The sequence below is a fragment of the Spinacia oleracea genome, chromosome 5, assembly GCF_020520425.1.
Source record: "Spinacia oleracea cultivar Varoflay chromosome 5, BTI_SOV_V1, whole genome shotgun sequence".
Lineage (NCBI taxonomy): Eukaryota > Viridiplantae > Streptophyta > Magnoliopsida > Caryophyllales > Amaranthaceae > Spinacia > Spinacia oleracea.
The window spans coordinates 11,942,213-11,964,244 of record NC_079491.1 but is presented as its reverse complement, the minus strand read 5'-3'; the positions used below and the strand labels follow the sequence as shown (position 1 = coordinate 11,964,244).

The 22,032-nt window shown below is 35.3% G+C and overlaps 2 protein-coding genes across 3 annotated transcripts; both read left to right on the top strand.

The window, feature by feature from the left end:
- The first annotated feature begins 4,312 nt into the window (after nt 1-4,312).
- Nucleotides 4,313-13,114, top strand: LOC110789866 (uncharacterized). Its single transcript, XM_021994564.2, has 5 exons — nt 4,313-4,655; nt 6,653-6,739; nt 9,947-10,006; nt 11,785-11,887; nt 12,104-13,114. The coding sequence occupies exons 2-5, from the start codon at nt 6,653-6,655 to the stop codon at nt 12,907-12,909; spliced, it is 1,056 nt and encodes a 351-aa protein (XP_021850256.2). The 5' UTR covers nt 4,313-4,655; the 3' UTR covers nt 12,910-13,114.
- A 1,120-nt stretch (nt 13,115-14,234) lies between these two features.
- Nucleotides 14,235-21,343, top strand: LOC110789865 (leucine--tRNA ligase, cytoplasmic). 2 transcript variants are annotated; one of them, XM_056830351.1, is made up of 4 exons: nt 14,235-14,393; nt 15,194-15,291; nt 15,888-15,932; nt 17,839-21,343. In XM_056830351.1, exons 2-4 carry the CDS (start codon nt 15,266-15,268, stop codon nt 21,125-21,127), a joined length of 3,360 nt encoding a protein of 1,119 aa, XP_056686329.1. In that variant the 5' UTR covers nt 14,235-14,393; nt 15,194-15,265; the 3' UTR covers nt 21,128-21,343. The 2 variants fall into 2 exon arrangements, with proteins under 2 accessions (XP_056686329.1, XP_056686330.1); XM_056830352.1 differs by lacking the exon at nt 15,194-15,291 and having other exon boundaries at nt 14,236-14,393.
- Nucleotides 21,344-22,032: the final 689 nt, after the last annotated feature.

Below are 22,032 nucleotides of genomic sequence, written 5' to 3'. Positions count from 1 at the left end.
CGTGTGGAGCACATGGGGAATTGTCGACGCTGTTATAAGTAGACAAATTGTTTCAACGATATAAACCGTCGACAAAACACGCGGACTGCTTTTCCTTCCAAGCGGTTTCCCACAGCGTCGACCCCATCGCGTCGAGAAAGCACGCATTTTGTAGTAGTGCGTCCCTATCTTCATCTCTCTCCTATTTTCGACCGTGTCCTCCTTCCTCTCTCTGTTCCTCTCTCTCCTCCTTCCTCTCTCTGTTTCTCTCTCTCCTCCTTCCTCTCAAGAACATTAGTTCTTCATTTTCCATCTTTCTCCTCTCACTTTTCTCTCTCTCTCCTCCTTCCTCTCTCACTTTTCTCTCTCTATTTCTCTCAAGAACACTAAAATGTTCTTCATTTTTCATTCTTGTTCGCCGCCACCTATACCACCACACATCCGCCACCGCCACCACCCTCCTTCCTCTCTCTGTTTCTCTCAAGAATGCGTATTATGGCTTTAAATGGTGAAATTCGACCATAAAAACTCTAGATCTAGAGTTTTTATGGTCGAATTTAACCTCTAAATCCTTAAAATCGTGAGTGATAGCAAGGATCAAGTGAGTATTAATTTTTTTTGTCGATTTTTCTGGTTGAATTTGGTCGAATTTCTCGGTTGATTTTCGTCGAATTTTTGGGTTAATTTTTGTCGATTTTTGGCTGAGTTTTTGGGTTGATTTTGGCCGATTTTTGGGTTAAATTTCGTCGAATTTTTGGGTTAATTTTGGTCGCTTTTTGGCTGAGTTTTTGGGTTGATTTTGGCCGATTTTTGGGTTAAATTTCGTCGAATTTGGTGGTTGATTTTGGGTTGAATTTGTTCGTATTTTAAGGGTTGAATTTGTTCATATTTCTGGGTTGAATTTTGCTAGATTTTTGGTTGAATTTGTTCGATTTTATGGGTTGAATTTGTTCGATTTTGGTTTAATTTGTTGTTCGATTTTCTGGGTTGCATTTGCTCAATTTTCTGGGTTGAATTTGGGTTTTTTTTTTGTTGAATTTGCTCGATTTTTTTGGGTTGGTATCTTTTCTGGGTTGATTTTTTCTCAATTTTTTGGGTTTCTATCTTGTCGAATTTTCTGGGTTGCTATCTTGTCGAATTTTATGAATTTTCTGGGTTGCTATCTTGTCGAATCTTCTTGGTTGATTTTTTCCCAATTTTTTGGTCGATTTTTTGTTTGATTTTCTTGGTTTATTTTGTGGAATTTTCTGGGGTTTTTTTTAGTTATTTTTCTTGATTATTTTTTTGTTGATTTTCTGGTTTGAATTTTCTTGATTTTTTTTGTTTAAAATTTTGATGATTTTTCTGGTTTGAATTTAATCTGATTTTTTTTTTGTTATTAATAATAAAATATCTCCCATTTATCTTATTTTTTTAATATTATCTCTCACTTAACTTTATTTTTATATATATAATCTCTTACCCCCAATTATTATTCCTACACCCAATCATTACTCATATCCCAATACAACCCAAGATTCCAGTTTTCTTAAAAACCACCCAACATTCCTTAGGGGAACAACAAAAAGGAATGGAGGGAGTACTACCTATTAAATTAAATAAGTCAATTCAAGTCCCTTAAACTCTGTGCCGGTCAAACCCGCAAATACGATTGTGCAGGGGTGTGTATGGTGCTCTTGGTGCACTAGTGTCCAAACGACACGCGTCAAATATAAAACGCGGATATCTTGTTGAATCCGGAGAAGAAAAGAACAAACGTTAATTTTTTGATAAAAAAGAACAAATGTTGTTCTTTTGTTAAAAAAAAGAACAATGACTGCTCTGTCCCTTTTTTTTCGTTCTTTTGTTTTTCACTCAATTTTTCTGGTATATATACCTTCTTTTTTATAATTTTCGAATCAGAATTTGTGAAGAGGAGAGAGAAAAACTATGGAAAGGAGAGAGAAACTGTGAAGAGGAGAGAGAAAGTAATGGAAAATTCTCAGATATTGGTTGATTTTTCTACTTCAATATCAAATTCTATAGATTCTTCTTCTTCAAATTTAAATTCCTCTGCCGATAATCCGATTTGTGAAGGTAATTTTTCAATTTTTTAAAAACGAATTACTTATTTATGATAGATTTTGATTTTGATGTTCATTATTTTGATAATTTCCATATATTTTGATTTTTTTGATCATTTCGTTTCTGCATTTCTCAATAACTTTGATTAATATATTTTGATTCTATATTTTGATGATTTTGATGATTAATGTATCTTGATTATATATTTCTGATGATTTTGATTTCTGTTCTTTTTCGATTTTATATGTTCTTTTAGTCTTATCTTTTGTTCTTTTATATATTGGTTCTCATATATGTATTAAGAGATTGTAATAATACAGAAAATAATTATTGAACATGTTGTTCTTTTTTGCTTTAGCTTGTTGTTCTTTTATGCTTTAGGTTGTTGTTCTTTTGATATTACACTTCAGATCAAATTGTTCTTTTACCATTTTTGTTGTTCTTTTATCTTTTTTCTTGTTCTTTTTTCACTTGGTTAAAATAAGTGTTCTACATGATATGTTCTTTTCTGTTATTTATAATGTTCTTTTTCTTTACTTTATTATGTTCTTTTATACTCTATTGTTGTTCGTTTTTTTATTGGTAATGTTGTTTTACATGATTAAAATAAGTGTTCTACATGATATGTTCTTTTCTGTATTTATAATGTTCTTTTTCTTTATTTATAATGTTCTTTTATTTATAATGTTCTTTGAGGTTCATCCTCTTTTTGTTCTTTTGAGGAATTGCTCTGTTTATTCAGCTTCTCTTCTTGTTCTTTCAGCTGTTTTTGAAGATTTAACATCATTTGTTGCTGGTCAAGTAAAAGCTTCCTTTGCTCTTCAATACTGTACTTTTTGAAAAAAGAACAAACATAAAAGAACATTAAGATTTATATCTAATAAACATAAAAGAACTGAACAACAAAACACAAAAAAAAAAACAAGTGCACTGTTCTTATCATGAACATGGCTTGTATTTCTTCTCCTTCCCCCCTTTCTTTTTTATTTCTTTTATTTTTCATTTTCTATATATATAATATTTCTCCTATTGGATTCATAACTTCTCATTTTAGAAACACATTCTTGAGAGAGAAAGAGGAGAGCTTTTAGTTTCTCCCAACAAAAGAGAGATTTTATGAGAGAGAAAGTTCAAAACCAAATTTATCCTCCTTCTTTCTCTGAAATGTGATTTTAATTGAATTACGTTTACAAAAAAAACTAGTTTATTAAGCGAAATACTATTTCAATTTCACTATTTTTTGAATTTTTTTTATTCATTCAAAGAGGTTTATGTTGTTGATGAAGGTGCATCGGGTGATTAAGGTAAATTTTCTCGTTCTTAATTCTATGTTCTTTTTAAATTTTAATGTTCTTTTCTTATAACTTTCTATTTTTGTGGCATCAAAATAGTGTGTTCTTTTTTAGAATCAGCAATTGTTCTTTTTACATATTTATAGTGTTGTTTTCAAATATTTTTTGATAAATAAAATAACGGAATTAAAACATATTTTTAATCTTAAATAATAATATTTAAATAAAATAATATTAAAACATATTTTTAATCTTAACGGAATTAAGTAATATACATCAGAAGTGCACTAACGACTTTTAAAATTCTACGTCGTGTTATTTTTTTAATTAGAACATCAATTGGTTGAAAAAGAACATTTCCAGAACTTAAAAGAACAAGAAAAAAATATAGATCTGGTTTTAAAGTTCATCAAAGGTTCGTCGTTTTATTTTTTAATTAGAACATAAATTGGTTGGAAAAGAACATTTCCAGAACTTAAAAGAACAAGAAAAAATATAAATCTGGTTTTAAAGTTCATCAAAGGTTCGTCGTTTTATTTTTTAATTAGAACATACTGTAAATTGGTTGGAAAAGAACATTTCCAGAACTTAAAAGAACAAGAAAAAATATAACTGCTTTTTATATTTGTACCTTTTGTCTGATTTGTCAATATTAATGTTCTTTTTGGTTTTTTGTTAATGTTCTTTTTGTTAATGTTCTTTTGTTAATGTTCTTTTTTTTTTTGCGGTTTTTATTTTAGTTGCGTTTTATTGTTATTTATGTGCGTTTTGGGACAGGTGCACCAAGAGCACCATGCACACCCCTGCACAATCTGAGCGTTGAGTCAAACCGAATCGAGTATTCCGGGACGGAGGGACGGAGGGAGTAGTTAATACCTGGTATTATCAGACATTTGACTAATTTTGTGACCCAATTGACTAGTCTAATGCTCAAAATGAGCTGTCCCATTCTCAATTCAAAAAATTGTAAAGTAGCCAGAATGATTGGTTAACTAGTCTGACAAAGATTAGTGAGTATAGGTTTTCAATTTTCACCCTTTTTTTCATACGGATTACTTTGTTAGATTGCACAGATATTCTGGGCGAAGAAAAACATTGTTCTTTTCTCATCAAATTCTTTACAATTCTTCGTCCCAATTTATTTCTCTACTTATTCGCATTATCCATTCCCTTGGTTTTTTACTTTTTTATTTCATCTAAGCTGTCTTAAACAATTTTTTTTTTTTGAAGAATTCTTCAATTTTCTCAAATTTCCAATCGTGGTGCTCTATTACTTTGTGGGTACTCTTCTGATTGAGGTGATAATTTGTACTATTCAAGGTAATTTGTTATTTCCCATTTATTCAATTTAATTTCTATTGCAGAAATGAGAAATTTTGGCAAAAATCTGTTTGAAAATAATGAAAATTTGATGGTTTTATTTTGGTTATGTCTCTTGGAACTAACACTAGTTGTTAATTTTGTGGTATGATTTCTGGGTATTTGTAGATTCATCGATCTTGATTATGAATTCATGTTTGTTTCTTGTGCAATTTTTGCTCATTTTAATTGTAGAGAACTTTTCAAAGTGTATGCAGCTAGGTTAGCTTGTTTTCTGGAATACTCTGATGTAGAACTTTGAATTGTTTCTATATGAGGCTAAAGGGGTGGGTGTTGGTGGTGGGGACCGGAGCGGTTGCTGGTGCTATATATGTTGATAGTTTTAACTGTAAATCCCTAGTAGAAGGTGTATGATGTATATGATTTATTTTCTCCCAGTTGAAGGTGCTCAAGAACATTCTTGTAAATTAGCTTAATGCTTTGTCCTTCTCCCCTTTTGTAATTAGCTCTCCCTCGAAAAACAATACAAGTACTCCATATTACTCGTATACACTAATTTGTGTTGTGATGCCCTGAGAAAGTTTCCATTATTTCCTAAAATCGTATTGATCGTTTTATTTTTGGTTAACCGATATGTCTGACTTGAGTTGAGTTATAGGATGAGTATGGCTATTATAGTATTATCCAACCATTAGAGTGCCTTTTTAGGGAAATCATGTATTCTTAATTTTGAGGGTTTAGACAATGCACCAATTATTCAGAAAGGAGTGGTTGTGTTTTTGTTTATCAATCAGAAGTTGGAGAGGTTGATATGAATGTGAAGTGGAGGAAAATATATTTTCTCTTGTATGTTGGTTTTCTGTAGGCCGGAAAAGTTGGAGAACTCAGGTTTTAGGAGCTTAATTTCCATTCAGATTTTCTTGGGAGGAAATGGATTTGATTGTTCCCCTTGGAACTTTATTTGGAGGGATTATGAGTACGGCCAAAGAAGTTAATTCTCTGATGATTTAGCAGTGATAACTCTGGTAACCCATGTGCGCCTCTTACAAGCCGTTGAAAATTCATTCCTCAGATATTTTCTGTCTTCTTTCCCTTGATCAAGTTCTATGGATGGAAATGGAAAGAAAATAGGTTTTGTAGGAAGAAAATATTTTAGTCCTGATTCCCCACTGCATAAACTCTCTACACAGTGCACTGATTTCATTTTCAAAGCTTCTAAGAGGGAGTTTCATTCTATTTTTTAAAACCAACTTGCTAGAGAGTCGGTTGTTTGCATCACAAGTTTGATGAATGTGTTATAGACTCGTGCCTTTATGAATCGTGTTGCTCACCGAGTTTGACACTAGATCCTTGAGAACTTCTCTCTTGGATTTTTGTACATGCACATTTACAAGTTATATAGGTCCACCATCCACCATCCACCGTCCATATCCAAATTCCTCTTCCCAGTCTTCTACTAATCATTAACTTGTTGAGTTGTCTTTGCTGATGAATGAGATTCTGACTTCAAGTAATCAAGTTTGTTGGAAGTACTTTGGAAGTTATAAAAAAACACAATTTGGGTCTTTCAGAAATAACATATATTTCTGAAAAAATGGACAAGGATTAGCTTGTGTTGGGACTGCCAAACCTGCCGATGCATACCGAGTTGCAGGGAACTTGCAGCATGATGGCCAAGTTGTCTTATGTTTAGTCATGAACCTTAAGGAATGTTTTAGCCATGTTTACTGTTAATCTATTATGTGAAAGTGGAGAGTCAAGTTTCTTATAATAACACGTCTACGACTCTATGCTGATATATTAGAGTTTAAGCTGTTTAGCGGTTGATATATTAGACTTATTTCCATACATCAAATAGTTTAAATCATGTATATGTATCTATTTGAATTCTTGAAACAACTGATGGGAACTTTACAAAAACATAATTTGTGATGTTTATGATTGTTGCGATTGCGCATCCAGACAAATAATAACTGTTTGTGGTGTTTGTTTTGTAGATGTCCACGAGCTCCAGGAGTGATACTACTGATGACTCCATTTTTGATCTAGAGGAACTATTACACATTGAAGCAAGATGTAGAGAGGTATCTTTCAGTGCTATAATACTATACTTCTCGTGGGTTACTAGTGCATAACAATGTAAGTTTAAATACCAAGTTGACGTAGACATAGTCTACATAGAAACACATGACATACAAAGTGCTGCATAGAAGTTGATGGGGGGGGGGGGGGGGGGGGGGGGAGGATAGGGAAAGTGGACAAAAGAGACTCGCTATGATGCACAAGAGATTTTACCGGATTACCCTGTGACCTTGGTCAGTTGAATAGCATTGATAGATCCATGCAGCTCATGTCTCTCTCCTCTTCCTCTAGTGGACTTATTGGTTTATGCATTAAATTGTGTGTTAAACTGATGGACGGGATTTGATAACACCTCTTTCCTCCCCAAAAAAAAACTGACAAAGAAAAAGTGAAAGAAGTTAATTCTCGTCTGTTAATTTCTATTAAAAATTCTAAGGTGTTAGCGATGTCCAAGAAGGAATATAAAGATTACATCATTCTCTTTTCTTGGTTCTTGATTCAAAATCAACCTGCAAATACCTGCCTCTTTTTAGCTATCGCCTTATACTCCAGCCCTTTAGCATCAACTACATTATTCGAAAGTGTCATCCGACTGGAAGGAATTAAAGACAAGCTAATATCACCTTTTCCTTTATATGCATACAGATATGAGATGCATTTATGCATGCAATTATCATCTGCAGAGCACAGAAGTAGTAATGATTTCCAACAAAAAAGCTATCTCTTCTGTTGAATCTGATGCAACAATTTTGAAATGATGATAGATTGATAGGTGCATCCCTGGTCATGAATTCTCAATATATATACCATGAGAACATTTCCATTTCCTACTTCATACTTCCTCCGTTCTTTTTTAAATGACACAATTATTTAGGCACGTTTGCCAATACATGATTTCAAAACATTAATATCTCAAATTTTGGAAAAGAAAAAAATTATAAAAAGTTGATATTTAAAAAATATTTATTGAGACGAATCTAATAAGACCCCACACGACTATGTTTTTTCTTAAGTATAAACCACAAAATCAAGTCAAAGGAGCTTGTGTGAATAGTGTTCAAAACTCAACTGTGTCATATAAATAAGAACAGAGGAAGTATTTATTAACTCATGTTCCTGATCCTTGCTTATGCCCTCATTGTAGCAGCTTCAAGTGACTTAGAGCACTTTTAGCAACATCCAAACATTTGGTTCTCAAGCAATATTATCTATTTTCTCTCTCCTAACACCAAGCATTCGTTCTTCGAAAAATGTTTTCGTGAAGTCATTTTCTCTCTTGGCCTTCATGTCTCTCTTCTTTTCTCTCTCCTCTCTCTTATTGCTTTTTAATATCTTAATCGATTCTCTCTCCTCAAATTCAAGCATTTGGATGCTACTACATATTCTCATATTGGGTCTTTGAAGTTATATCCTTTCTTTTCTAAACCTGTGAATTTCCTAGCAGGCAATAGGCTTGCGAATTTCACTTACGTCATCTATAGGAATTGTTTTGCCTATAGTCAGGACCGTTCTAGTTAGTCGAGTAAGTCTATTTCTCCTGACGTTGTTACGCTAAAGATTTTTTTTCTTCTATAGGATAAATAATTTATTCAAAATGTCAAAGGTTATATGCTTAGTTTTAAAAAGCGCGAAGCGCACTGAAGCGCAAAAGGGCCCTGGAGCTTAAGCGCAAAGCGAAAGCGCACGCTTTTCGTAGGCGAAGCGCATCCGGAAAGAAATAATAAAATTTCAAAAGTTCAGAAAATATGGAGAAAATATGGAAAGAAAAGATGAAAAAATAAAAGAGAAATTAAAACGATGAAAGAAAAATTCAGAATCCGATGGGAGAAATCCGACGACAAGGTAGAGAAATACGGCTACGGGAGAAAATCGCACTAGGGTTTTCAAAAACTTCCCAAATATTCGCTTTTTTTAAAAAAAGAAATCACGTGATACTTTAAAAAAGAAGATTAGAGTCACGTGGCTTGATTTTTTGTAAAAAAGAACGGTCTGATGTGCCCAGACGGAAGCGCAAAAGCGCTAGGAAACGCAGAAGCACCGAAGCGCTAGGATTGTATGTCGCTAGGCTTCGGCTCGCAGAAGCGTTTTGCTGTGAGCTTCCGAGCTTTAAGCGCAAAAAAGCGCGCTTTTTAAAACTAAGGTTATATGTATACTACTTCATTTAATTGGTTTATCACTGTTGAGAGGAATTTATGACACCTTTATTCAAAATGCGCAAGATTAGAATTTTTTATGGCAATGCTAGTGCTGTTACTGGACCTTGTTGTTCTAGCCTAAGCATCCCGTGGAATTCACTTGTTGCCAACATAATAACACAAGGTTGGCAAATCATGAGCACTTCCTCCAGCCATTGTTAGCTATCTTTCTAGCAACTAAGTCATATGCTGGTATCTGAACAAAAGCCTCTATGGAAGAGGGCAGTATTTAGCCCGAATACCGCAAATCAGGGTTAAAATATGGTTGCAAAGTAAACGAGCCAAACTGAGTAGGTGAATGTCCATATTCATTCTTTTGATTTTAACCGAATTCTAACCAAGCCAAGTTTTAGTCAAATACTCAACTTCAAATAGTATATACTTCGTATAATTTAGCTAATATATACAATGGAACTAGCTCAGTTATTGCGTGAGCTGTAGGCTGTAAGGTCTAGATTTGTCTTACTATGAGTGTATGAGGGTGTTTATGAAAAAAATGGCAAAGACGGGAAATAAATGTATTCAAAATAATAAAATCATAGTTTACCAATCAAATGTCATAGTACATATTTTAAAGAATTTTTTTATTGTATGCAAATAGTTATGAAAATTGCGCAACCAAATGAAGTAGTTTACAAAGTCAAGTGTCTGGTATTTTGTGTACGATTTCATCTCGTTTCTTTATCAAGCCTCAAAATGGTGTTCATGTTCGTTCCTTTAATTTACAAAGGAGCTTTATCCATGTTTGATGCGCTTGATCACGAGTTATTCTAAGTCTTACTTCTAGTTATTTTTTGAGTTTCAGGAGTGCCTACTTCTTTAGAAGTCTGCATTCCTGTTATTGGAGGAGAATAAAAGGGCAGGGGGGAGGCTTTGTTTTGCTCGCACCTATTAATTGCTACTGCTCAGCGTCTATAACATTAATGCATCATTTGCTTAGCTTTAATGAAATTACTTTTGCCTGTAAGGAATCTTTCGTAGATTGCTAACTTTGTTTTTCTTGTTTGGCTGCAGTTAAGAAAAGAGAAGGATTTGCTAAAAGAAACACAATTCCAAAGTTTTGACTTGATCAAAGTAATATCTTAATTTCCATTTGGTCTATCTTATAATACTGTTACACAGCTGTTACTGTTTATTCTCACCATTTTCTTAGCTATAGAATTGGTACTCTTAAAGTCTTCGTCCTCCAACCTCCTCTACCCCACAACAAATAAAATACTAGTGTTGTGATTAGGGGTTTAAATTGGATGGACTGGATTGGACTTTGCCAAGTCCAAATCCAATCCAAAATTTTTTGGACTTGGATATTTGAGTTCTAGTCCAATCCAAACTTTTTTCGAGTCCGATTCATAAAAAATTTATTGAGTCCGAATCCTGTCCAATCCGATCCGAATAAATTTTAATTTTATTTAAAAAATAAATTCAAATTGTTCGAATATAAATGCAAATAATATTGTTACCAAGTAACTATTCTGACACATAAAATAAAACATACGAGTATTAAAGATTGGGTATGAAATGCTTTAACACCTATAACTACAAGTTACTCTTCCATAAAGGGAAAATAAATAGCCATTAAGTAATAGATATAATTGCGAATAACAATAAGTCTTCATCTAAATACTTAGCTAAAAAAGGTTCCACTTCCTACCAAAAATACAAAATATTAGAATGTATTAAAGCTCAATAATCAACCATCACAGTAGACGAGAAAGCAAAAGAGAAAGAGGTTAATAGAATATTTTTGAGTTATGGGTTTTATATGGAGTGTAATATTTGGTTTTTTTTGTTGCGCGTAGTAAGTAAAGGCCCAAAAATCACATATTTTACAATACTCCCTCTGTATTTATTTAAGAGATACACTTGTCTTTTCTGGCCGTATTTATTTAAGAGATACACTTGCCATTTTTAGAAACTTATCAACCCCACCATCTAATTAAATAATCTATATAATATATCCTATGTCCCACCACCCTATTAAACAAATAATTTCAGAACTACACCCCACCTCCCACCCCTTAAAATGACATGGTCCCCACTTGTTTTACCTGTTAAAATATCTACCCAATCCCACTTGTTTTATTACTTTATTTCATTCAATTCTTCTTCTTAATACCCTTGCCCGACCAAGTGTATCCCTTAAATAAATACGGAGGGAGTAGCTTTTAAATTACATATGTTTATCTATAAATAAAATCTTATAACTTTGGACTTAATTGGATTTTTGGACTCCAAAAGGTTGAGTCCAAGTCTAGTCCAAAAATAACCGGGCTTGGTAATTGAGTCCGAATCCGATCCAATCCACTTACACAGTTACACCCCTAGCTGTGATAGTGTGGTGCGAATCTGCTGGGATTATAATAATTCGATAAATTGGCGTGGCTGTGTCTTAATCTCTTCAATCAAAATTTGGAATACTTTTTGGAATCTTAGATGGCCATTTGGCATCTTTATGTACGAAGTATTGTGTTAGTGTATTGTGTATGTTGTATTAAATAGTATTGTGTATGTTGTACTAAATAGTGATAAAAAAACCTGTTGATGTGTATGCCTTGTATGTTGTAGTAAATAGTAATTAAAAAAACCTGTTGATGATCCGACCTGGACTATAACAGAAGATGATGTATAGTTGTGTATGTTTCTGAAAGGATACTACAGAATGAATGATGCATGACTTCGTTTTGGTGACTTTGATCTTTAGAAAGGATAGTCAATGTTCTTTTTGCAGTTCCTTACGATTGAAATATGTTTCCGGCTGTCCATTGAGGATATTAGAACAAGTGTAGACTCTGCATGTTACTACAATGCTTGGTTATATTCTCAGACTTCTTACTAGGTTTCATGTAATGCAGAGACTGGAGCTGCACGTAAGGAAATTGAATGATGCCCGCTTGGAAGATAAGAGGAAAATTCAAGATTTAGAAAAAGAGTTGAATAACTGCCATCAGGAGATAGGTAACATATTATATCATTTGGTTCAATTTGCATGATTCGCTTCACTATTTCTTTGTTTTGGGGGATTGGGGCATGCTAAATGTTGTGAAATCATGTGCACTATATATATATTTTTTTTCTCCAGCTCTGAGATCGATTAGTGGCTGCTTTAGAAACTCTATGCTGATTGTTTGATATCATCATTAGTCATTTAGTGAATTATTGTGTCAACTCCAGACTATTTGCAGGACCAGTTAAATGAAAGGAATGCAGACGTGAATTATCTGGAAGATCATGTTGGGAGCTTTGAGATTAAAATGGCGGAGTTTGACCTTCTGCAGGAGGAAGTTATCAGTCTAAGAGAAGAAATGGAGAAATCAAACTCGGAATGTGAGTTTTTGATTCAGGAACTAGACAAGAAAGAAACACAACTACAACAATCAAGATTTCATATAGAAAAACTAGAAGAGTCTATTGCCTCTACTGCATTGGAATACCAGTGTGAAATTGAGAGCTTGAGGCTCGAAATGATGTCCTTGGAGCATAACTGCTTCGATTCTGAGAATTCCGAGGAGTACTGTCAAGAAACTTCCGGATTAACCGAGTCAACTGGTGAATTCCAGACCCAGTTTCAGGATGCACAAACAAATATTGAAAATTTGGAAAAAGAAAACAAGCGAATGAAGCTGATGCTTAATGCACACGAAAAGGAATCCAGATTATTTTTCCGGATAGAAGAGGTTGAAGTTGGTGGTAGTGCAGAAAAAATGTCCCATGAACTCTATGAATATAAAACCCTAGCTAAGCAGCTAAAGGAAGAACTGAGGGCCGAGAAATTAAGAGCAAAAGAAGAAACCGAGGACCTTGCTCAAGAAATGGCTGAATTGAGATACCAAATGACTGAGTTGCTGGAAGAAGAGCGCAAACGTCGTTCTTGCATTGAGAAAGCATCTTTACAGAGAATAACCGAGTTAGAAACACAGCTTCGGATGGAGGAAAGGAAATCTGTCATCGGCCCTGTTCAAAGAATTCGCGAAGCTTAATAGTTTTTATGAGTTCAATGTTGTGTTGTTTTGTAAGATCACCAACCAGTCTTGTGTGACTTAATTATTTGTACAGATGTATAGAATGTGAACTCTCATCTGGTAGAGGTTAACCAAATATTTGCCCACCAATGGTGCAATACATTGTGTATGTTTGGCTCCCCCCCACACAATAAAAAGCTCCTTTGAGATGACAGTTTGATTACATAGCTTTGTTTTCTGTAACGTTTTATTGAAAATCAAGCTCTATTTTTCTCTTTGATACAAAACTATACGTGAATAATAAATATTAGAAGACATAATTAAGTGTCTATAGGATACTTTTTATAAAAAGAAAAGTCTACACTGCATACGATTTAACCATGATGTATAGTGAGGGAGAATGTTGTATTTAACCATGATGTATAACGAGGGAGAATGTTGCAATTCGTGGACTATGGACCGTGGTGTACATAGAGCTACGTGCACCAAAAGAACATGTGTGCATAAGTAAAAGAACACGACACTACGGCAAAAGAACATGCGATAAAATATTTCACTTTTTTATTATAAAAATAATTTATTATTTTACTATTTATTAAAACCAAAAAAAAAAAATACTCATGTTCTTTTCTCGTAACCAGATGTTCTTTCAATTATATACTGTGTTCTTTTGGTGCACGTAGCTCTATGTGCACCATGGTCCACCTTCTAAATTGCGAGAATGTTGTGTAGGGATGGTGATTGGTGATAGAAGGAAGATAAAAGTAATTGCTTTTATTTCATTTTTTAAAATAAGATTAATCGAGGTCGGTCATATTATTTTCATCAACATCTTAATAAAATGGCAGTTATCTATTTAAGGTTCATTAGGTAAGTGTAGAATTTCAAGACAAATAAAGTATTCAAAATTTTCATAATCATCTGGAAAACTGACTAACATTAAAATGTGTCTAAAATGTGTCCGATAAGTGTCCACCACGTATTCGGTTTGTGTCCTCGTGTCCTTATTCACTTGATTTTGCGTGTTTAACACATATTTTTGCGTGTCCACTGAATATCCGTGTCCAATACGTGTCCGACACGTGACACACCACCTGATCCGCGTGCCCGTACTTCCTACATTTTATACTTTAACTCTTGACTCATCTCTATTCTATAACCCACCTCTATATGAACCAGAAGTAGGTCCAGAACCAATGCCCTAAAATCAACACGAACTCAAATCAATAGTGCTACAAAAAAAAAAGGGGGCAAATAGCCAAATAGAGGTGGTCTTCTAATAACGATATCGAAAGTCGGTCTCATATTAAAAATTGAGTAAGCCGGGGTAAAGCGGATCAATGTTTTGACCTCTCATTTTCACAATTCAAGTCTGCCATCCCTTCCTCATTTCATAAACCACACTCTCTCACCTTCAAACCTCCGTTACCGCCGCGGCGCCGCCACTCCTCACTCTCTTACCAACTTCGTCGGCGCTTCCCCATTATCGCAACCGTGCTAAGGTACTTGTTATCGGCATTCTCCGAGCATTTTTCACATTTCAATTTTTCCAAATTCTGCTTTGATTTGAGGTTTATTGGGGGGTTTTCAATAACAAGATTTTAAAAATATTGATTAATTTAGTAAGTTTCAATTGCTTGATTTACAAAGATTCACAATTTAGCAAAAATTTCGATGACTTTTTTTATTTTTATTTCTTTTAATTGAAGCTTGTGAAATTCTAATTCCGTATTGGTTTGTTTTTTTTTTTTTTTTTGTAAATTTGATTGAAGTATTGTGTTGTGACTAAATTTTGATGGATTATTATTTTCAAAGTAGATTAATTTTGAGTAATATACTGATGGTATGATCTTGATTTTCTATTGATCTATTTTATTGCTTCGGTGCCTTCAATTTTGATGAATGTATACAACTAATTGTGATAAAAAGTTACCCATTTAGCACAGAAAACTTGCCCCTGGAACTAGATTATGGAACCGGAGTGAATAAAACCCTTAGGATGCTTTTATTACGAGGGATAAGGGTTTTGGGATAAGCGAGTACAGTGTAAAGGACAGTGACCTAAAATACCATAGGCTTTTCATTTTGGTTGTTTCATACTCTGTCTAAGAATGCTGTAATCCGAGTGCATTTATATTCGGGTTTCTAGTTTTCATGGAGAGACGGATATGAAAAAAAACATAAATTATGCGGAGGGACATTGGCGGACAGGGGTAAAAGAGAGAACTAAGTGAAGAGATGTAAAAAAAAAAAAACTCATATAACTGGTGTTTGTCTAACTAAGAATAACTGTGGTTTGCAGAGTATCCAGTCCTCTGGTTGCTGGTAATCCTGGTATAAGGATGGAGAAATCTCAAAATTCCACGAACATCTCATGACTTTTGGTTTATATTCTTCGCGGTAAATTACCCATTATCTTATTCCTTATCACCTTCTTTTTTCTCACTTCTCACTTCTCACTTCTCACTTCTCAGTTCCTTCATTTCTCCTTTATTTTCCTGGAGCTATTGGTCCTTTGATCTTTCTAAAGGTTGATGTCTTTTATTTAGTTCTTGCTGGGCATTGGGGAGGGAGTTGTCAAGCTTCTAGGAGTTTAATCGTTTTTGTTGTGAGAAATAATTGCAGACATTTTCTATTGGTTTGTATTGGACGTCAGTCCATTGGTGGCTGATGTTGGAGCAATAATTACTGAATTCGAATGTTTAAATGATCGTTTTTATCCTCCTTTCTATTTCTTCATCCCAATAGCTTCTTTTTTTTGTCTGCATCCCACTACTTTTTATGTCTGTTTTTTCTCTTTCTTTATATGTTTTCAAACTTAATATGGATCAAACAACTGTTCTCAATCTTCGTGAAACTTATTTTGGGATGGAAAAAACTCAAAAGTATTTAATTCTCTAGTAATCTGTATCACTTCATCTTGATTGTTTTCCCCAATATATGCAAAAAAATTGCGCTTCTTTCTTTCTAACATATTTCAATGTATGATCTTTCAGGAATTGCTTCAGAAGCTTGACAAGCAGACTTCAGTTCAGCCAAAGGTGAACATTTTTCTTTCTAACTGGATGTAGATTCTCATTTCATGTTTTGATTGGTCATAAACAACCGTTTTTTTTATGTAGTAACACATTTTGAACCCTGTATTCAAAATTCCATACTTATCTGTATGTATCCTTAATTTTTTCTATTTTTTTATTGGCATATCAAATACTTCAATCATATAATTGCTACTCCATATGTACTTGTTTCCCTTGTCGAGCTAAGTCGCACATAACATTGCATGTTCTATTATTTTCTTTTGCTTTAAGTACTTTGTATGCTGGTTGTAATTGACTTTTTAAAATATAGGGTCTGACCTTAACTTTCATTTGGTTCCATCTCACTCATTGCATCCTTCAAGTCAAATGACCTGGATTTATAATTGTCTAGACTAGGACATTCGTTGGTTTGTTGATTTCTCACGTGCACTCCTCCGTTGATTACCTTAAGAGATTCATTCTGCGCTGGCTAACATGACAATTCTAGTATTGCATGATTTCCATTTTGTATGAGATGTAAATAGTTTTTTTTGTTTAAGTCAAATGGGTTTAATTTTTTTATGATACTTTATTAGAGGATAATCATTCTTCTGTAACAAAAGGTGTTTAACCTTGCTGGTTTCTTAATGCTCTCGTTATTTGCCATAGTTAGGTGAGCATGTGATCTAACTGAAGGTAGTACCTATATTTTTCTTTTATAAAACGAGATTTGGAATTTTGCAGGTTTTTAATTTTATTAGTGGCAGAGAATAGCAAGTTTAAAGTCATCTAATCTAGTAGTTGGTGTTATATGCTGTTGAATGTTGACCTTTTTATTTGCATGCTGACCATGCTGCTTTTTACTCTGATGTCTGACTCCGTTTTCTTGCAAATATTCATTTTTGCTTCCATGTCAATCTTTTACCCTTTGTATGTGGAGAATTTCCTTCAATTTCACTGTTAAATTATTGTTGTTAACTTGTTATATTGTGTGAAACAATCTTGTACTTTTTGTAAGTAAGTTTCTCCAGTATAATTTGCGGAAGAATAATATTCCAATAATGATTTTGAGAAGCAAAATACTCCATCTGTATTTAATTAAAAGATACATTTCTCATAATCGGCCGTATTTAATTTAACGGTACACTTTCTATTTTTGGCATGTCATGGTCCTCACTTCCAATTATATTATTTTTCTCTCCCTCTTATGGTCCCCACACTTACTTACATCCTCTTTTTATTACATTAAATAATTCACCCACTATCAAATTATCAATTTCTTACAATAAATAATAACTCAATACCCCACTTTCATCTTACTCCCTCCATACCACATTACTCGAATACTCGTTACACTTAGATTTGCACAAAATTTTAGGTGATAAGTGGTTGTTTGGTTATCAATTGTTATTTTATTGAAAAAGTAGATGTAATAAGAGTTAGTGGGTTATTTTTTCAATTGAATGAGAGAGAGTGTAGGGACCAAAATTTTTTTTAGTGGGAAGAGAGAGACAATATAATAATTGTGGGGTCATTCCAAATTTAGAAGTGTAACAAGTAATCTGGGATGGACGGGAAAGGAAAGTGTAACAAGTAATGTGGGATGGAGGGAGTATTTTAATAAATTCAACTTACCCTCCTAAAACTACGTGTACGTCAAATTGTATCTTTTAATTAAATACGGAGGGAGTAACACTTATTTGAGGCAGAATTGGTATGTATAGTTTTATTTTATGTTTTTGAGGGAAAAAATATGGCGTGTATAGTTAATCAATGCATAGTGTTCATAAAAACTTTCTTTGTCCAATACAATTTTACTATTACGTACTGTTTAAGAAAGTTTGACTAATTGGTCATCTAGAAATTGTTGTTGCCTTTAGTATCACTGAAGTTCTTTGTTTTTTTTTGTTTTTTCCCCTCTGTGTAACAGTTTCTGCAAGATTTCTTCAAACATGGCTGAGGGTAGTAAAAGCTTTGCTAGGAGAGATCGCTTGCTTGAGATAGAGTCAAAGGTCCGTGTTTGGTGGGACCAGAGTGATGTATTTGCAGCTGAGCCTGGAGAGAAGCCTCCTGGCGATGGAGAAAAGTTCTTTGGGAACTTTCCATTTCCATATATGAATGGGTATTTGCATCTTGGACATGCATTTTCAATTTCCAAGGTAGAATTTGCTGCAGCTTACCACAGACTGAAGGGAGCAAATGTACTGTTTCCTTTTGGTTTCCATTGCACCGGTATGCCCATCAAGGCAGCAGCAGATAGACTTGTGAGAGAAATTCAACAGTTTGGAAATCCACCTGAGTTCCCATCTGCAGTGGAAGAAGAAGTTAGCCAACCATCAGAACAAGTGGATACAAATGCAGGATCACAGCCACCTCCTGATAAGTTCAAGGGTAAGAAGTCCAAGGTTGCATCCAAGACTGGTACACAGCTGTACCAATGGGAGATCATGCGGAGTTTTGGCCTTTCAGATGAAGAAATTTCAAAGTTTCAGGACCCACGCAAATGGCTGACCTATTTTCCCCCCTTGGCAGTTGAAGATCTTAAAGTTTTTGGCTTGGGTGTTGACTGGAGGCGTTCTTTTGTCACCACAGATATTAATCCGTACTTTGATTCTTTTGTGAGGTGGCAAATGAGGAAGCTAAAAGCAGCTGGAAAGATCGTGAAAGATAAAAGATACGCAATCTTCTCTCCACTAGACGGACAACCATGCGCAGACCATGACAGGGCTTCTGGTGAAGGGGTCCAGCCCCAAGATTACACAATAATAAAGATGGAAGTTGTTCCTCCGTTTCCTGCAAAATTGAGCAGTTTAGAGGGGAGGAAAGTTTATTTGGCTGCTGCAACATTGAGGCCAGAGACCATGTATGGGCAAACAAATGCGTGGGTATTGCCTGAAGGGAAATACGGGGCCTTTGAAATTAATGAGACCGATGTTTATGTAGTCACCGAGAGGGCAGCTCTTAATCTTGCATATCAGAGCTACTCAAGGGTCCCAGAAAAGCCAACTTGCTTGGCAGAGCTTACTGGTTATGACTTGATTGGTTTACCTTTGAGGTCTCCTCTTGCACAAAACGAAATTATTTACACTCTTCCCATGTTAACTATCTTGACAGATAAAGGTACTGGGATAGTAACCAGTGTCCCTAGTGATGCACCTGATGACTACATGGCCCTACATGACTTGAAGGCAAAACCAGCTTTACGGGCGAAATTTGGTGTGAAAGATGAATGGATCCTTCCCTTTGACATCATACCCATAATTAATATCCCTGAATTCGGAGATAAGCCTGCTGAGAAGGTTTGCACTGATTTGAAAATCAAGAGCCAAAATGAAAAGGATAAGCTTGCGGAAGCAAAGCGATTAACTTATTTGAAGGGTTTCACTGAAGGGACAATGCTTGTTGGTGAATTTAATGGGGAGAAGGTCCAGGATGCCAAGCCAAAAGTCAGACGAAAGCTTTTAGAAACGGGAGAAGCCATTATGTATAGTGAGCCTGAGAAAAAGGTCATGTCTAGATCAGGTGATGAATGTGTTGTGGCTTTGACAGACCAGTGGTACGTCACATATGGTGAACCTGAATGGAAGGAACTAGCTAAGGAGTGCTTGGAAAACATGAATTGCTACTCTACTGAGACACTTCATGGTTTTGAACACACCTTAGGTTGGCTTAATCAGTGGGCCTGCTCAAGGTCGTTTGGCCTTGGCACTCGCATCCCTTGGGATGAGCAGTACCTTGTGGAGTCCCTCTCTGATTCAACCATCTACATGGCTTATTACACTGTCGTCCATTTTCTGCAAAATGGGGATATGTATGGATCTGATACCGGTTTGATAAAACCGGAACAACTGTCTGATGATATCTGGGATTACCTGTTTTGTGATGGTCCGTATCCAGAGTCATCAGAAATTGATCCAAATGTGCTTAGCTCGATGAAGCGAGAGTTTGAGTATTGGTATCCCTTTGATCTCCGTGTGTCTGGCAAAGACCTTATCCAGAACCATCTGACATTTAGTATTTATAATCATACAGCAATTATGGACAAGCGTCACTGGCCTCGTGGGTTCAGATGTAACGGACACATTTTACTAAATGCTGAGAAGATGTCCAAGTCAACTGGGAACTTCAGGACTTTGCGCCAGTCCATTGAAGAATTCTCCGCAGATGCCACACGTTTTGCTCTTGCTGATGCTGGTGATGGTGTTGATGATGCAAATTTTGTATTTGAAACTGCAAATGCAGCGATTCTGCGTCTCACAAAAGAGATCTCATGGATGGAAGAAGTTCTTGCTCCTGATGCAGTTCTAAGGTCGGGTGAGCCATCTACTTATGCTGATCGGGTGTTTGAAAATGAGATCAATTTAGCAATAAAGCTGACTAAGCACAACTACGAGACCTATATGTTCCGAGAAGCTCTTAAGACTGGGTTTTACGACTTGCAAGCTGCTAGAGATGAATATAGGTTCTCTTGTGGGTCTGGTGGTATGAACAGGGCTTTGGTGCAGCGTTTTATTGACATTCAGACACGGCTTATTACCCCAATTTGTCCACATTACGGAGAGTATATATGGAGGGAGCATTTGAAGAAGGACGGCTTTGCAATAAAAGCTGGCTGGCCTGTTGCAGAGGCACCTGATATGACCCTTAGAAGTGCCAACAAGTATTTGCAAGATTCAATAGTGTTGATGAGAAAACTCCTACAGAAGCAAATGATGGGTTCAAAGAAGGGTAGCAAGAAAGGAGCAGCCCCTGTTCCACAACTTACAGAGGACAAGCAATTAACTGGCTTGATTTATGTCAATGAAACATATGATGGCTGGAAAGAAGAGTGCTTGAAAATACTTCAAAGCAAATTTGACTCAAGTACTTGCAAATTTGCTGAAGACAGTGAAATTATGACAGCATTGCAAAACAGTGAGATTGGAAAGGCTACCAATTTCAAACAAATTCAGAAGCAATGCATGCCTTTCTTGAGGTTCAAGAAAGACGAGACTGCTTCTCTGGGTCCACAAGCCTTGGAGTTGAAGCTTCCTTTTGGCGAGATGAAGGTCCTTTCAGAGAACTTGGATTTGATCAAGAGGCAGCTTGCGCTTGAGCATGTGGAGGTTTTGTCGTATCAAGATGAAGATGCTTGTGCCAAGGCCGGACCGCTTGCATCAGTGCTGAAACAAAATCCTCCGTCTCCCGGTAATCCCACTGCCATATTTTTGACAAGCTGATGAGACTAAGCATTTAATTTTTCTGTGGTTTCGGTTATGTTTAGGCATTTTTGTTGTGCAATTTGAATTTTAATATCTGCTGTAAACTTTTTGAATGCGGATTTTTGTTTTATCTTGAATTCTTGTGAAGTCTTGTTTAGTTCCAGACTTCCAGCGACAACATTCCTTCTGAGTTTGCCATACATGTTTTTGAGTCAATCATTTTACAGTTCACAACAGTGTTCATTCACAGCTATTGATATCAATTGATGCTAAAACAAATGGTACTTTTGTTGTGTTTGACTAGAGTTGGGCACGTGTTGGGCTGTGTAGGCTTACGTGCTAGGCCTTCGTGACTAGTGGCTCGCGCACTGTGCTTGGAATGGGCCAAGGAAAAGTCGTTTAGTACTGAGCTCGTGCCTCTCTTCCATAAATAAGGCCTCGCACAGCCCGTCCCATGTGTTGTGCCGTTTTAGACCGTTAGCAGGCCCCTTACTAATTTTAAGATTTTTTTTATTGGTTAAAGATAGGGATGTCAACGAGTCGAGCCGAGCCGAGTATTTGCCTGCTCGAGCTAGGCTTGATAAGAAATTTTCGAGCTCGAGCTCGAGCCAAGCTTAACCAAGCTTTCATTTTTCCTGTTCGAGCTTGGCTCATTTAATTTTTCGTTGTTCGAGCTTAGCTCACGACTCACGAGTAGCTTTTTTAAGTTCAAGCTCGAGTCGAGCCGAGCTATTAGCGGACAAGCCTTAATAAATGAGCATTTAACAAACGAGCCTTAATAAACAAACAAGATTGAATTTAAACGATCATATTAATAAGAGAAATATTATTTACAAAAATTATAAAACATAAAAACATAAACTTAAGGGTTTAAACCTTTAAGAATATTAATATATCCTTGATTGAAGAAATAAGAATAGTAA

What these genes read in the sequence shown, in the direction of transcription:
- LOC110789866 (XM_021994564.2), top strand. Translation starts at nt 6,653, where the DNA reads ATGTCCACGAGCTCCAGGAGTGATACTACTGATGACTCCATTTTTGAT. An exon ending in TTGAAGCAAGATGTAGAGAG is followed by an intron (nt 6,740 to 9,946) that starts GTATCTTTCAGT and finishes GTTTGGCTGCAG; the next exon opens with TTAAGAAAAGAGAAGGATTT. An exon ending in TAACTGCCATCAGGAGATAG is followed by an intron (nt 11,888 to 12,103) that starts GTAACATATTAT and finishes TGTCAACTCCAG; the next exon opens with ACTATTTGCAGGACCAGTTA.
- LOC110789865 (XM_056830351.1), top strand. Translation starts at nt 15,266, where the DNA reads ATGACTTTTGGTTTATATTCTTCGCG. An exon ending in TTTGGTTTATATTCTTCGCG is followed by an intron (nt 15,292 to 15,887) that starts GTAAATTACCCA and finishes ATGATCTTTCAG; the next exon opens with GAATTGCTTCAGAAGCTTGA. An exon ending in AGACTTCAGTTCAGCCAAAG is followed by an intron (nt 15,933 to 17,838) that starts GTGAACATTTTT and finishes TCTGTGTAACAG; the next exon opens with TTTCTGCAAGATTTCTTCAA.